This window comes from Acipenser ruthenus, chromosome 31 (genome assembly GCF_902713425.1).
Source record: "Acipenser ruthenus chromosome 31, fAciRut3.2 maternal haplotype, whole genome shotgun sequence".
Lineage (NCBI taxonomy): Eukaryota > Metazoa > Chordata > Actinopteri > Acipenseriformes > Acipenseridae > Acipenser > Acipenser ruthenus.
Window position 1 is genome coordinate 4,828,467 of NC_081219.1, and position 14,907 is coordinate 4,843,373.

Sequence of the window (14,907 nt, forward strand, 5' to 3'; positions counted from 1 at the left end):
CCACAATCTGAGCAATTATCAATAAGTACCACAGAACAAATTAAACTGAAATGCTTGAAAGAAGAGTCCAAAGAAAATTACACATACAGCAGGTAGAAGAATCATCCAAGCAGCACATAATAGTGCACAAAAGAACTGTACAAAGGCACCTGTGAAGACTAATAGGTTTATTGATTGTTAGAGGCTTCCCCCCTCTTCTAAACTGAGCTCATTAATATGCACATGGAATGCAATGAGGCAATTGCCACTGAGGCAGCTACTTAAAGCAGCTGCAGTGAAGTGAAACAAGGAACGGAGAGGAGCGAGAGGAACGGAGAGGAGCGAGAGGAACGGAGAGGAGCGAGAGGAACGAGAGGAATGGAGAGGAGCGAGAGGAACGAGAGGAACAGAGAGGAACGAGAGGAACGGAGAGGAGCGAGAGGAACGGAGAGGAGCGAAAGGAACGAGAGGAGCGAGAGGAACGGAGAGGAGAGAGAGGAACGAGAGGAACGGAGAGGAGCGAAAGGAACGAGAGGAACGGAGAGGAACGAGAGGAATGGAGAGGAACGGAGAGGAGCGAAAGGAACGAGAGGAACGGAGAGGAGCGAGAGGAACGGAGAGGAGCAAGAGGAACGGAGAGGAGCGAGAGGAACGGAGAGGAGCGAGAGGAACGGAGAGGAGCGAAAGGAATGAGAGGAGCGGAGAGGAGCGAGAGGAACGGAGAGGAGCGAGAGGAACGGAGAGGAGCGAGAGGAACGAGAGGAACGGAGAGGAGCGAGAGGAACGGAGAGGAGCGAAAGGAACGAGAGGAGCGAGAGGAACGGAGAGGAGCGAGAGGAACGGAGAGGCGCGAGAGGAACGAGAGGAACAGAGAGGAGCGAGAGGAACGGAGAGGAGCGAGAGGAACGGAGAGGAACGAGAGGAACTAGAGGAACGGAGAGGAGCGAGAGGAACGGAGAGGAGCGAGAGGAGCGAGAGGAACGGAGAGGAACAGAGAGGAGCGAGAGGAGCGAGAGGAACGGAGAGGAGCGAGAGGAGCGAGAGGAACGGAGAGGAGCGAGAGGAGCGAGAGGAACGAGAGGAACGGAGAGGAGCGAGAGGAACGGAGAGGAGCGAAAGGAACGAGAGGAGCGAGAGGAACGGAGAGGAGCGAGAGGAACGGAGAGGAGCGAGAGGAACAGAGAGGAGCGAGAGGAACGGAGAGGAGCGAGAGGAACGGAGAGGAGCGAGAGGAACGGAGAGGAGCGAGAGGAACGAGAGGAACAGAGAGGAGCGAGAGGAACGGAGGAACGGGAGGAGCGAAAGGAACGAGAGGAGCGAGAGGAACGGAGAGGAGCGAAAGGAATGAGAGGAACGAGAGGAACGGAGAGGAGCGAGAGGAACGGAGAGGAGCGAAAGGAACGAGAGGAACGGAGAGCAACGAGAGGAACGGAGAGGAGCGAGAGGAACGGAGAAGAGCGAGAGGAACGGAGAGGAGCGAGAGGAATGAGAGGAACGGAGAGGAGCGAGCTGATTTGCGTGCGGGTGCTGTGAGTCGGTGCAGGATTGTAGAACTCCAGAGTGGGAGCCAGCAGCGCTTTCTGCCTGAGGGACAGTGAGACCGAGGTTATGAACAGTGCAGAGTTACTGGACTTCTTCAGCAGTGACGTAAGGTTGCTGGTCGCTGAGCGAAGAGCCAGGCTGTGGGAACTATTGGTAAATTGACTTTTCTGAATCTGACTCACATGGGCAAGAGAAAGGGGTTCCTCTCCCTTGCCTGTTTTAGATTCTACTCCTCTCCTCACTGTTTTATTTGGCCTTATTTATAGGAACTTTTATTACAAGACTGGTGTATTTGAATCTATTGAAAAGTTATACAGTGCTTTGTATTGGTCTTATTGAATTCATTGTAATCGTTGCCAGTCGTTACTTTTCTTGTATTTTTTAATGTTTGTATGGATGTTTAGGAAAGGGGGTTTGCTTTTAAACTGGGATGGGTGTGTGTGGGCTCCTCTGGGGTTCTTTAGGGGCAGTTGGCACAGACTAATTGTGGGCCCTGCCTATTTTACTTTGGGTGATTATTTCATAGAGATTTGGGATTCTTTATATTTATTTAGAATTACCCTGTGCGGCACTTTAATGTAAGTTTGTTTGTGTTATTGATTTATTTTATTCATGTATAATATTCTTTGTTTTAGTCTGTCCCTTTTTGAACATACACATTTGGTCTGGGCCGGCTGCTGCAGGGGTACCTGGGGCTGCCCCTCAAATGCCCTGCACAGGGTGAGTGTATGTGTATGCATGTTTTTCTGTTCTTTTTAATTGATTAAATAAATGGCTATTTTTCAGCTGCTCTCTGGAGTGCCTATTTTCTTCCACCCCATTTTTCGTGTGTAGCTCTGTTTATGGACTTATTACCAGACCTTCCTGGTTATCAAAGCTGGTGGCAGCTCTCACTGTACCAGGTTCACATACCCATACAAAATCCAGTGAGTCTGTAGTTTAGACTACTGCACCTGCTCTCTGCACTGTAACCAGTATTGGGAGCATTGGTTTGTTACACACCTGAACACAGAAGAGTTGTAAGTACTTAGACCTCGCTGCAAACTGCTTTTAAAGAAAATTCATAAAGCAAACTGTCTAAAATTTGCCACGAAATATGAACAGGAATTTCCCCCCCAAAACAGAAAAAAGTGAAAGCCTTCAATGAAGAAAACCTTGCACATGCAATTAAACATGGAGGTGGTTTGATCATGACATGGGATGTTTTAGCAGTTCAGGGACTGGAGACATTGATGTGATTGAAGATCGAATGAATGCAGCCATGGATCAAAACATTCTACAAAGTACAATGATACCATCTGCTCGTAGGCTGACTGGCCGACAGTTTATCTTCCAATACGACAGTGGTACTCTGGCCCTCAAGATCTATTCCAGTCCTGGTCTTTATTCCATCCAGGTCCTAAATCAGTTAATTGCCTCTTAGCAGCTTCAATTAACTACATTAGAACCTGCTTGGAGTAAAAACCTGGACTGGATTGGATCTCGAGGACCAGAGTTGAGTACCACTGCAATACGACAATGACCCAAAGTCAACTCTGGAATTCTTGAAGAAAACAAAGATAAAAGTTCTAGAAATTGTGTATTTTGTTGTTTGTTTTATTAAACAGTCGTTAAAGTTTACTAAATGCTTGTCTTTAATCTATTACCTTGAAATATGGTATAATAAGTGTAGGGTGCCAATACTTTTGTCTGTGACTTTAGATATTAACAGAATACAAAGGAGTTTCCCTTAACTTGTTTAACTCAGCTTAAATGTGTCAATTTTAACTTATTTTCCAGTACAAGACTCTGAAACCATGAAATTAGTTACCTTAGGCTGGCTTACGTTACTTACCCAAGGATTCCATTTTATAATTAACTCTGGCCTACCATATTATTTCAGGCTGTAAATACTCAGGATCTGGTAATGGCTTTGTTCCCAACACGGTACCGCAAAAGTCAAGATGCGTCAAAATCAATGCAATCATTTTTGCTGGATTATTGTATATTAGAAAACTATTACTAACCATTCTAACCTGAAACCAGGAAATAATGTAGAGGTAAAAAGGTGGTGGTGTTCAAGCCAGGTCACATGATACCTCTTAGCAGGTTGTGCCTTTGAGTTTACTTTCTCTCAGACCTCATGACCGGACTCACCACGGGGGTTGGCTGTTGAACTCTCTCACCAAAACCAAGCATGTCAAAATGTTGTGATACATGCTTATGTTAACTATTTTTAATTTCTAATAAAAATGTTGTTTAAAGAGTAAGAGTGGTCCTGACTGACGAGGCTGCTCTTCTTACCTCTTGGCCTGTCACAAGGAGAATACTGCTTTCCTTGCCGTGCTGCACTTGTCTGAAGATGTGGTCCAGCACTAGCAGCTCACTCCAGCAGTTATGCAGCAGCTTCATTTGATCTCCTACCTGCGGGAAAATACAAAATCACTCAACCATCACATATACACCTTGGTCTGAATGAACAGAAATTGAAAATCCTTCACCTGCATTTTACCTGATTCACCACCGTTTAGATCGATCGATAAGACCCCAGGTTACTTCTCTGAATCAATGAATGTACCAGTACAGTATTTGACATTTCCTTCCAATGAATCACACAGGATTTCTGTCTTTTCCTTGGGTGGAGGAGCAAGGGTGGCTTTACAGTGACCCCCAGTACAACCACTCAGATTCAAACACTATTCATGTAACATTAACTAACATTATTCCGAACTACACAGTCCAGCAGATTTCCCGGTTTCATACAGCATGCATGTTGCACATAAACCTAAACCAAACAAGTTACAGTACAGCAGTCATTTGACCCTTCTCCCCTGTCCATACTGCAGAGCAGTATCATAGCAATGCTTTATTAACTCTCGCTCTCTCTGACTGAGCCACACTGTACATAGCAATGCTTTATTAACCTCTCGCTCTCTGACTGAGCCACACTGTACATAGCAATGCTTTATTAACCTCTCGCTCTCAGACTGAGCAGCACTGTACATAGCAATGCTTTATTAACCTCTCGCTCTCTCAGACTGAGCAGCACTGTACATAGCAATGCTTTATTAACCTCTCGCTCTCTCAGACTGAGCAGCACTGTACATAGCAATGCTTTATTAACCTCTCGCTCTCTCAGACTGAGCAGCACTGTACATAGCAATGCTTTATTAACCTCTCGCTCTCTGACTGAGCAGCACTGTACATAGCAATGCTTTATTAACCTCTCGCTCTCTCAGACTGAGCAGCACTGTACATAGCAATGCTTTATTAACCTCTCGCTCTCTGACTGAGCAGCACTGTACATAGCAATGCTTTATTAACCTCTCGCTCTCTCAGACTGAGCAGCACTGTACATAGCAATGCTTTATTAACCTCTCGCTCTCTGACTGAGCCACACTGTACATAGCAATGCTTTATTAACCTCTCGCTCTCTGACTGAGCAGCACTGTACATAGCAATGCTTTATTAACCTCTCGCTCTCTCAGACTGAGCAGCACTGTACATAGCAATGCTTTATTAACCTCTCGCTCTCTCTGACTGAGCCACACTGTACATAGCAATGCTTTATTAACCTCTCGCTCTCAGACTGAGCCACACTGTACCAGCCAGTCCACAACAATCAACATATTAAAGCAGGTGTCACAGATACATCTTAAAGGGTTTGTGCTAATTGATATTTATTTACTTTGTAATATTTTAAATGAATTCTATCAGATCACAGCAATATGAATAATCCTAAAAGTTAAGAGTATGATTTTAAAGTGTAAAGGCTACTGGAAGCCCACAGCATTTGGCTTGAGTAGAAGTGTTGGTTAGGTTTGACACAGGGTAATAGAAATGTAAGCTGAAAGAAGCAAACAAGGAATTGCAAAAGTCAATTTGAGAGGAGACAAAAACCACAACCTTCTTTCTGTATGATTGAAAATATCTGAAATACACAGACACTGTTTAAGAACCACACAAAAGACACGATCTGCAGCTTCCTTTTGCACTGGAGAAACGGCGCGTTAAACAAAGCTAACAAAGCACACATTTCACTCTGCTCTCCTTTCTAATCTGAGCTCTCAGCCCCTTGCCTGATGTGTTTTTCATTATTGACGCTGAATACAGCATTGTGCAGTTCTGATAGTTAGACAAACATTTGCTTCGTTCTCTTGGCAGCTGAAGAGATATTGTGTTTTTTATTTTCTTTTTACAATCTTCATCAGCCTCCCACTATTACTTGATAATGACTGAATATACGTCCTGGATTGTATTTATTTTGGTACCTCCTCTGTATTCCTCATGTATTTTTGTTGGTACCTCCTCTATATTTCTCATGTATTTTTGTTGGTACTCTGCTCTATATTCCTCATGTATTTTTGTTGGTACTCTGCTCTATATTCCTCATGTATTTTTGTTGGTACTCTGCTCTATATTCCTCATGTATTTTTGTTGGTCCCCTGCTCTATATTCCTCATGTATTTTTGTTGGTACCTCCTCTATATTTCTCATGTATTTTTGTTGGTACCCTGCTCTATATTCCTCGTGTATTTTTGTTGGTACCCTGCTCTATATTCCTCATGTATTTTTGTTGGTCCCCTGCTCTATATTCCTCATGTATTTTTGTTGGTACCTCCTCTATATTTCTCATGTATTTTTGTTGGTACCCTGCTCTATATTCCTCATGTATTTTTGTTGGTACTCTGCTCTATATTTCTCATGTATTTTTGTTGGTACCCTGCTCTATATTCCTCATGTATTTTTGTTGGTACTCTGCTCTATATTTCTCATGTATTTTTGTTGGTACCCTGCTCTATATCCCTCATGTATTTTTGTTGGTACTCTGCTCTATATTCCTCATGTATTTTTGTTGGTACCCTGCTCTATATTCCTCATGTATTTTTGTTGGTACCCTGCTCTATATTCCTCATGTATTTTTGTTGGTACTCTGCTCTATATTCCTCATGTATTTTGTTGGTACCCTGCTCTATATTCCTCATGTATTTTTGTTGGTACTCTGCTCTATATTCCTCATGTATTTTTGTTGGTACTCTGCTCTATATTCCTCATGTATTTTTGTTGGTACCCTGCTCTATATTTCTCATGTATTTTTGTTGGTACTCTGCTCTATATTCCTCATGTATTTTTGTTGGTACCCTGCTCTATATTCCTCATGTATTTTTGTTGGTACTCTGCTCTATATTTCTCATGTATTTTTGTTGGTACTCTGCTCTATATTCCTCATGTATTTTTGTTGGTCCCCTGCTCTATATTTCTCATGTATTTTTGTTGGTCCCCTGCTCTATATTCCTCATGTATTTTTGTTGGTACTCTGCTCTATATTCCTCATGTATTTTTGTTGGTCCCCTGCTCTATATTCCTCATGTATTTTTGTTGGTACTCTGCTCTATATTCCTCATGTATTTTTGTTGGTACTCTGCTCTATATTTCTCATGTATTTTTGTTGGTACTCTGCTCTATATTCCTCATGTATTTTTGTTGGTACCCTCCTCTATATTCCTCATGTATTTTTGTTGGTACCCTGCTCTATATTCCTCATGTATTTTTGTTGGTCCCCTGCTCTATATTTCTCATGTATTTTTGTTGGTCCCCTGCTCTATATTCCTCATGTATTTTTGTTGGTACCCTGCTCTATATTCCTCATGTATTTTTGTTGGTACTCTGCTCTATATTTCTCATGTATTTTTGTTGGTCCCCTGCTCTATATTCCTCATGTATTTTTGTTGGTACTCTGCTCTATATTCCTCATGTATTTTTGTTGGTACCCTGCTCTATATTTCTCATGTATTTTTGTTGGTACTCTGCTCTATATTTCTCATGTATTTTTGTTGGTACCCTGCTCTATATTTCTCATGTATTTTTGTTGGTACCCTGCTCTATATTCCTCATGTATTTTTGTTGGTACCCTGCTCTATATTCCTCATGTATTTTTGTTGGTACCTCCTCTATATTTCTCATGTATTTTTGTTGGTACTCTGCTCTATATTCCTCATGTATTTTTGTTGGTACCCTGCTCTATATTCCTCATGTATTTTTGTTGGTACTCTGCTCTATATTCCTCATGTATTTATGTTGGTACCCTGCTCTATATTCCTCATGTATTTTTGTTGGTACCCTGCTCTATATTCCTCATGTATTTTTGTTGGTACCCTGCTCTATATTCCTCATGTATTTTTGTTGGTACCTCCTCTATATTCCTCATGTATTTTTGTTGGTACTCTGCTCTATATTCCTCATGTATTTTCGTTGGTACCCTGCTCTATATTTCTCATGTATTTTTGTTGGTACTCTGCTCTATATTCCTCATGTATTTTTGTTGGTACCCTGCTCTATATTCCTCATGTATTTTTGTTGGTACTCTGCTCTATATTCCTCATGTATTTTTGTTGGTACCCTGCTCTATATTCCTCATGTATTTTTGTTGGTACCCTGCTCTATATTCCTCATGTATTTTTGTTGGTACCCTGCTCTATATTCCTCATGTATTTTTGTTGGTACCCTGCTCTATATTCCTCATGTATTTTTGTTGGTACTCTGCTCTATATTCCTCATGTATTTTTGTTGGTACCCTCCTCTATATTCCTCATGTATTTTTGTTGGTACCCTGCTCTATATTCCTCGTGTATTTTTGTTGGTACTCTGCTCTATATTCCTCATGTATCTTTGTTGGTACCCTGCTCTATATTCCTCATGTATTTTTGTTGGTCCTCTGCTCTATATTCCTCATGTATTTTTGTTGGTACCCTGCTCTATATTCCTCATGTATTTTTGTTGGTACTCTGCTCTATATTCCTCATGTATTTTTGTTGGTCCCTGCTCTATATTTCTCATGTATTTTTGTTGGTACCCTGCTCTATATTCCTCATGTATTTTTGTTGGTACCCTGCTCTATATTCCTCATGTATTTTTGTTGGTACTCTGCTCTATATTCCTCATGTATTTTTGTTGGTACCCTGCTCTATATTCCTCATGTATTTTTGTTGGTACCTCCTCTATATTTCTCATGTATTTTTGTTGGTACCCTGCTCTATATTTCTCATGTATTTTTGTTCGTACCCTGCTCTATATTCCTCATGTATTTTTGTTGGTACCCTGCTCTATATTCCTCATGTATTTTTGTTGGTACCCTCCTCTATATTCCTCATGTATTTTTGTTGGTACCCTGCTCTATATTCCTCATGTATTTTTGTTGGTACTCTGCTCTATATTCCTCATGTATTTTTGTTGGTACCCTGCTCTATATTCCTCATGTATTTTTGTTGGTACCCTGCTCTATATTCCTCATGTATTTTTGTTGGTACCCTGCTCTATATTCCTCATGTATTTTTGTTGGTACTCTGCTCTATATCCCTCATGTATTTTTGTTGGTACCCTGCTCTATATTCCTCATGTATTTTTGTTGGTCCCCTGCTCTATATTCCTCATGTATTTTTGTTGGTACCCTGCTCTATATTCCTCATGTATTTTTGTTGGTCCCCTGCTCTATATTCCTCATGTATTTTTGTTGGTACCCTGCTCTATATTCCTCATGTATTTTTGTTGGTACCCTGCTCTATATTCCTCATGTATTTTTGTTGGTCCCCTGCTCTATATTCCTCATGTATTTTTGTTGGTACCCTCCTCTATATTCCTCATGTATTTTTGTTCGTACCCTGCTCTATATTCCTCATGTATTTTTGTTGGTACCCTGCTCTATATTCCTCATGTATTTTTGTTGGTCCCCTGCTCTATATTCCTCATGTATTTTTGTTGGTACCCTCCTCTATATTCCTCATGTATTTTTGTTGGTACCCTGCTCTATATTCCTCATGTATTTTTGTTGGTACTCTGCTCTATATTCCTCATGTATTTTTGTTGGTACCCTGCTCTATATTCCTCATGTATTTTTGTTGGTACCCTGCTCTATATTCCTCATGTATTTTTGTTGGTACCCTGCTCTATATTCCTCATGTATTTTTGTTGGTACTCTGCTCTATATCCCTCATGTATTTTTGTTGGTACCCTGCTCTATATTCCTCATGTATTTTTGTTGGTCCCCTGCTCTATATTCCTCATGTATTTTTGTTGGTACCCTGCTCTATATTCCTCATGTATTTTTGTTGGTCCCCTGCTCTATATTCCTCATGTATTTTTGTTGGTACCCTGCTCTATATTCCTCATGTATTTTTGTTGGTACTCTGCTCTATATTCCTCATGTATTTTTGTTGGTACTCTGCTCTATATTCCTCATGTATTTTTGTTGGTACCCTGCTCTATATTCCTCATGTATTTTTGTTGGTCCCCTGCTCTATATTCCTCATGTATTTTCGTTGGTACTCTGCTCTATATTCCTCATGTATTTTTGTTGGTACTCTGCTCTATATTCCTCATGTATTTTTGTTGGTACTCTGCTCTATATTTCTCATGTATTTTTGTTGGTAACCTGCTCTATATTCCTCATGTATTTTTGTTGGTACCCTGCTCTATATTCCTCATGTATTTTTGTTGGTACCCTGCTCTATATTCCTCATGTATTTTTGTTGGTACCCTGCTCTATATTCCTCATGTATTTTGGTTGGTACCCTGCTCTATATTCCTCATGTATTTTTGTTGGTACTCTGCTCTATATTCCTCATGTATTTTTGTTGGTACCCTGCTCTATATTCCTCATGTATTTTTGTTGGTACTCTGCTCTATATTCCTCATGTATTTTTGTTGGTACCCGCTATAGAGAAGTCAGCACAGGAGTTATGTGGTCACTTTTCTTTTTTTTTTTTTAGTAAGCACTCGCGGCGCTGCATTTTGAACAAGCTGTAACTGTGAAAAGGCATGCTCTGGTAACCCAGCAAAAACAGCATTGCAGTAATTGAGTCTAGATGAGACAAAAGCATGGATTAGCTTCTCAGAATCAGGCAATGAAAGACAAGATCTAATCTTAGCAATATTGATTATAAAAAGACTCTTTAGTGACATTACGGATATGAGCCTCAAGACATAAATCTGAATCAAGCATGAATCCCACATTTCTGGCCTTCTGATTTTACTCAACTCTGTTTTTAGAGAACCCAATGTACCACCATATACCTTGTAGTACCTTGGATAAAGGCATCTGCCAAATAATAATAATAATAATAATAATAATAATAATAATAATAATAATATTATAATACACAGTTTTAAAATTCCTCCCCAGCCCTTATCTTCCACAATCAGTGACCAGCCACTTTGGATCACTAAATAGATGTTTTCGGGGACGTTTTCCTTTCCCTTAGTGACTGCTAACAGCTCCAGACCTTCTATTTCTTTCCTATATAATCACCTGACATGAATCTCTATGATCTTAATAACCTTGCACTACAATTTATAAACCAGATTTTTTCACAAAACTAATTCCACTATATTTCTTTACAGGTAGCAGTGTTAATAAGCGGCTCTGATGACCACTGCTAGTTAAAGAGCAGCAGGATTTACACCCTGCACATTAAAACTGACCCCAATGTCTTTAATTTGAGTTCATATTTTGAGATCAATGAACCAACAGATGTGTATTGCATTGATTAATTGAGAGTCTTACAAACTGTGTATACACACAGTTGACAGATAACATGACTGCAATGTATGCAAATGCAGTTTGCAAGATTGTAAAAGATTACTGTGGTAAAAGCATAGCAAATCATACAACAAATGTTTAATCTCTTATCAGTGTCTTCAAAGCAACATATATACTGTAAATCTTAAAATAATCGCCGGTCTCTAATAAGCGCCGGGGCTGCTGGGAAATATGGCAAATAGACACCAGGTCTCTTTTAAACGCCAGGTTATGAATAACAATATAATGCGCGTCACACTGAATGTTCCAGTCAATACACACACATGACAAGCGAGCTTGCCAATTTGTTTTTCAACAACGAAGAAGAGACCTTAATTTATTTTAAAAGGTACACATATCAGGTTTTTTTTATGATGTTATTCATTTTAAAACCAGTTGTGAAGCTTTTTTGAGCTTGCTGAAAGTAAGTAAAATACAAACTTGTTTTCTTATATTAACAAGGTTGCCTTTTAGTATATTTGTACGTGTTTTTTTTATTTTTTTTGTTGTTTTTTTTTTTGCATAAACATTATTTAGTGCATTTGAGTCTTGAAATGAATATTAGTATTTTGCTCCTTTTCCAGCGTTCTTATTTATCAATGTTCTTATTTATCAATGTTATAAAAACAAATTAGTCGCTTTTGCTTTGATTTTGTGACAAAACTGGTTCTTGTATTGATTATATTGTTAATCTTTAAACAGTTTGAAGCATTTTTTAGTGTGTTGTGGGCCAACAGATGAACTTATTTTTCGTATTAACACAGTATTTCATGCTGGTTAATTTTTCATCGATTGTCCATGCTTACAATGTACACGTTTTGAGGGTGAACAATACATATAATATCTGTTAATAAAGCATGATACTTATTGCTTTTATTAATTTTAAAACCATGTTTGTTTCTTTATTGTGCTGCAAGCCTACCTTAATATACGCTTGTGTTCCAATATTTACAGGGCTGTCTTTAGTGGATTTTACTGTTTTTATTATTATTACATTACAAACTGTTATTACCCACTGACACAACATTTAACGACGTTACTGGAATGTTGTAATTTATTTATGTTGTTTCATGATTGCATCTGAAGTATTTGCAGATGTTAGTGATCTTACATAATCAACGCAGAGTCTCAAATAGTCGCCAGTCTCAAATAGGCGCCGCCGGGGGCTACTGGCAAATATTGTAAATAAACGCTGGGGCGTTTACTTGAAATTTTACGGTAGATCAGCATGGTAGCATGGTAATAGAAACATAGAAAACTAAGGAGTGTTTCAGATTGCTGCAATACACTTACCAGGGCCCCCTTGAAAAGACCTACTATATGAAGATATCGCAGGAGTTCTAATCAGATTCAATTAAAGTTGTTAACTGAATTGTTTCAAACTTACTCCAATCTTGGTTAACTTAGATTACCAGCTAAGTTAACCAAGGCTTTAAAATCAATGTTCTTATCTCTTATAACCATAAGCCACATAATCAAAGCCCAATCAATGGTGCTGAAGAAGACCTGGGATTCTTACGAGGTTTTTCCAACACGTTTTTGATTAAAGTCAAGTTGCTGCTTCCTGGTATCTAAATGATTCCTGTGCTTTTACATGGTCACACTGTCGTTACGCCATTGGACTAATTCTGACATCAATCACATGATGGAATTATTAGACAGCAGGAAACAACTGCAACTTCTAATAATGTTTTATTTTTAAATAATTCTGATATCTGCATTAAAATAAAGCAAAAAAGCAAAATATAATTGGAAACATTGCTAGAGCTGAAAAGAGGGAGGGAAATGTGACCACTCCTTACACAATCATATTATTTACAAATCTTTCGACCCATGCAACGGTTTAGTGAAGATCAGTTAAGTGCAACGCAAACCTTATACACCCACCTTATTTAATTGCCTTAAATAAAGTGTGACTTCCATGTACACCTAAACTAAACAAGTAAAAGCTCAGATGTGAGATTATTGTAAATTACAAAAAGCCCAGCATGTGTAATATATGATCTTACAACTAACACCAGTGTTTGATGAACACTTGTTGCCTTTTGTATGTAGCACACCAAGCTGAAGATTTTAAGAGAAATCCTTTAACGCTTAGATGTTACAGTGAATGCGGCGGCTCGGGCGTTTGAGTCTTCCCTGTTCTTAAATAAGGGGTGCGAGCGAGCGTCTTCATTTTACAGCTCATTGCACCCACAGAGCTATTACACATGTTTAAAAAATGAGCTGTGAACTCTGGTGTACCAGATGAAAGCATCAGCCTCGTCCAATTAAAGAGTGTGAAGAAAGAAGCTTTCAATGCAGCGGAGCAGCAGACGGTAGGTTTGGCACAGCTGTTTTGGAGACACTTGGCAAAACAGCATGTTTTATGTGAATGAGGGCACTTTAGTAAATTTGTTCTTTGTGTTTTGTTTTGTGTTTTTCTCTCATTAACTTTAATAGCCACTTAGCTCAGACTGAAAGGTGTGATCTTTGCCTGGCCTTTCTTAATAAGTTTACCATGACAACCTCTGTTCACACACTTGAAACCCACTCAGTGAAATAGTGAGCGGATTTCAGATTGGATCTGAACAGGGAACATTAACACATTGGGATATGAACCAAGGTGACTAACACTGCCGTTGATTTTACCAGTTAATAACTTTTTCTTTTCTTGTTTTCAAACAGCTTATTAAAGAACTGAGTTTTTGTTACACTTTATAGGATAAAACTGATTTCCAATTAAACGTATATGAAGTAAGCTTTTGAAAGAGATGTATTGTGAGTGCTTTGTAAGAAAGCATGATATATTTAAAGATAAAAACTAAAATAACTTTTTATTCTTGTTGAAATTGTAGTTCTCAAAACTATCATTTAAATGTGTTGTAAGCAATTCATAAAATGGTGGCAAATCAACCTGTGTTGAACCTGTTCAGTGCTGATTTGTATGTTCTAGATCAGGGGTTCCCAGCCTTTTTCAGTGTAGAACCACCTTGGTGTTTGGATTTTGCCCACAGACCACTTGCCTTGCATTTTTTCACATCAGCCTTTTGAAACTCATGTTTATGTGTGTATGTATAAGTACATGTAGAAAGTGCTTGAATCTTCACTACCAGGTCAGGAAGGAATGTTGTCATTTTGCGCACTGAATCTTGCTGATGGCAAAGTTCCTGTTTCTTTTGTTTAAAAATGTTATTTTTTTTCACATTCTGAATGCTTTGTAGATAAATGGCTATAGTAAATGTAAATGCCAGTGCTGGTCCACGCAACAATTACCATATATAGCAAATTAATCTGTCCATTTCTAACGCAATGAATTATTTACCAACAAAGACAAGGTGGGTGGGAAGCAATATGAAAAATTAAAAAATGATTGGAGAGTGTACAGGATGTTACACACCACTTCTGGTGGGCTGTGATGTGTAAATTAAATGGGATTGGTGGCACACAGTCAATAGGATTTATAGCATTTTGACAGCACCAAGAACAGACTGTACGCATTATTTCCAGAAGTAGTGTTAAGAGAATTTCCTTTTGGCATATAGTCTTGTGAGATATTAAACCTGGCTGAATAAAATATAATATATCTCCCTCACATCGGATGTTCAAATAATTATTACTTCGTATTATTTTATTTTCGAGGTTAAAAACACAAAAAATGAACATGTTTCGACCAAACAAGAAACATCTTCGTTTTTTGTGTTTTTAACCTCGAAAATAAAATAATATGAAGTAATAATTTTTTTAGCTTGCTTCTTTGATGAGTGCAGACATCCGACGTGAGGGAGATATAGTTTATTGTTGTGAAGTCAACGCAGCGGCTTTTGGATTTTATGAAGAAACTTGCTGTGAAT

At 39.1% G+C, this 14,907-nt stretch overlaps 1 protein-coding gene across 2 annotated transcripts in view; it reads right to left on the reverse strand.

Annotated features, from left to right (window-relative positions):
• LOC117396991 (nuclear receptor subfamily 5 group A member 2-like) overlaps positions 1-14,907 on the reverse strand; it is an 83,318-nt gene that overhangs the window by 29,981 nt on the left and 38,430 nt on the right. For both annotated transcript variants that reach the window (XM_059005508.1, XM_059005507.1), the window contains exon 5: positions 3,805-3,924. In XM_059005508.1, coding sequence (XP_058861491.1) covers positions 3,805-3,924 — 120 coding nt within the window. The remainder of the gene's footprint in view (positions 1-3,804; positions 3,925-14,907) is intronic.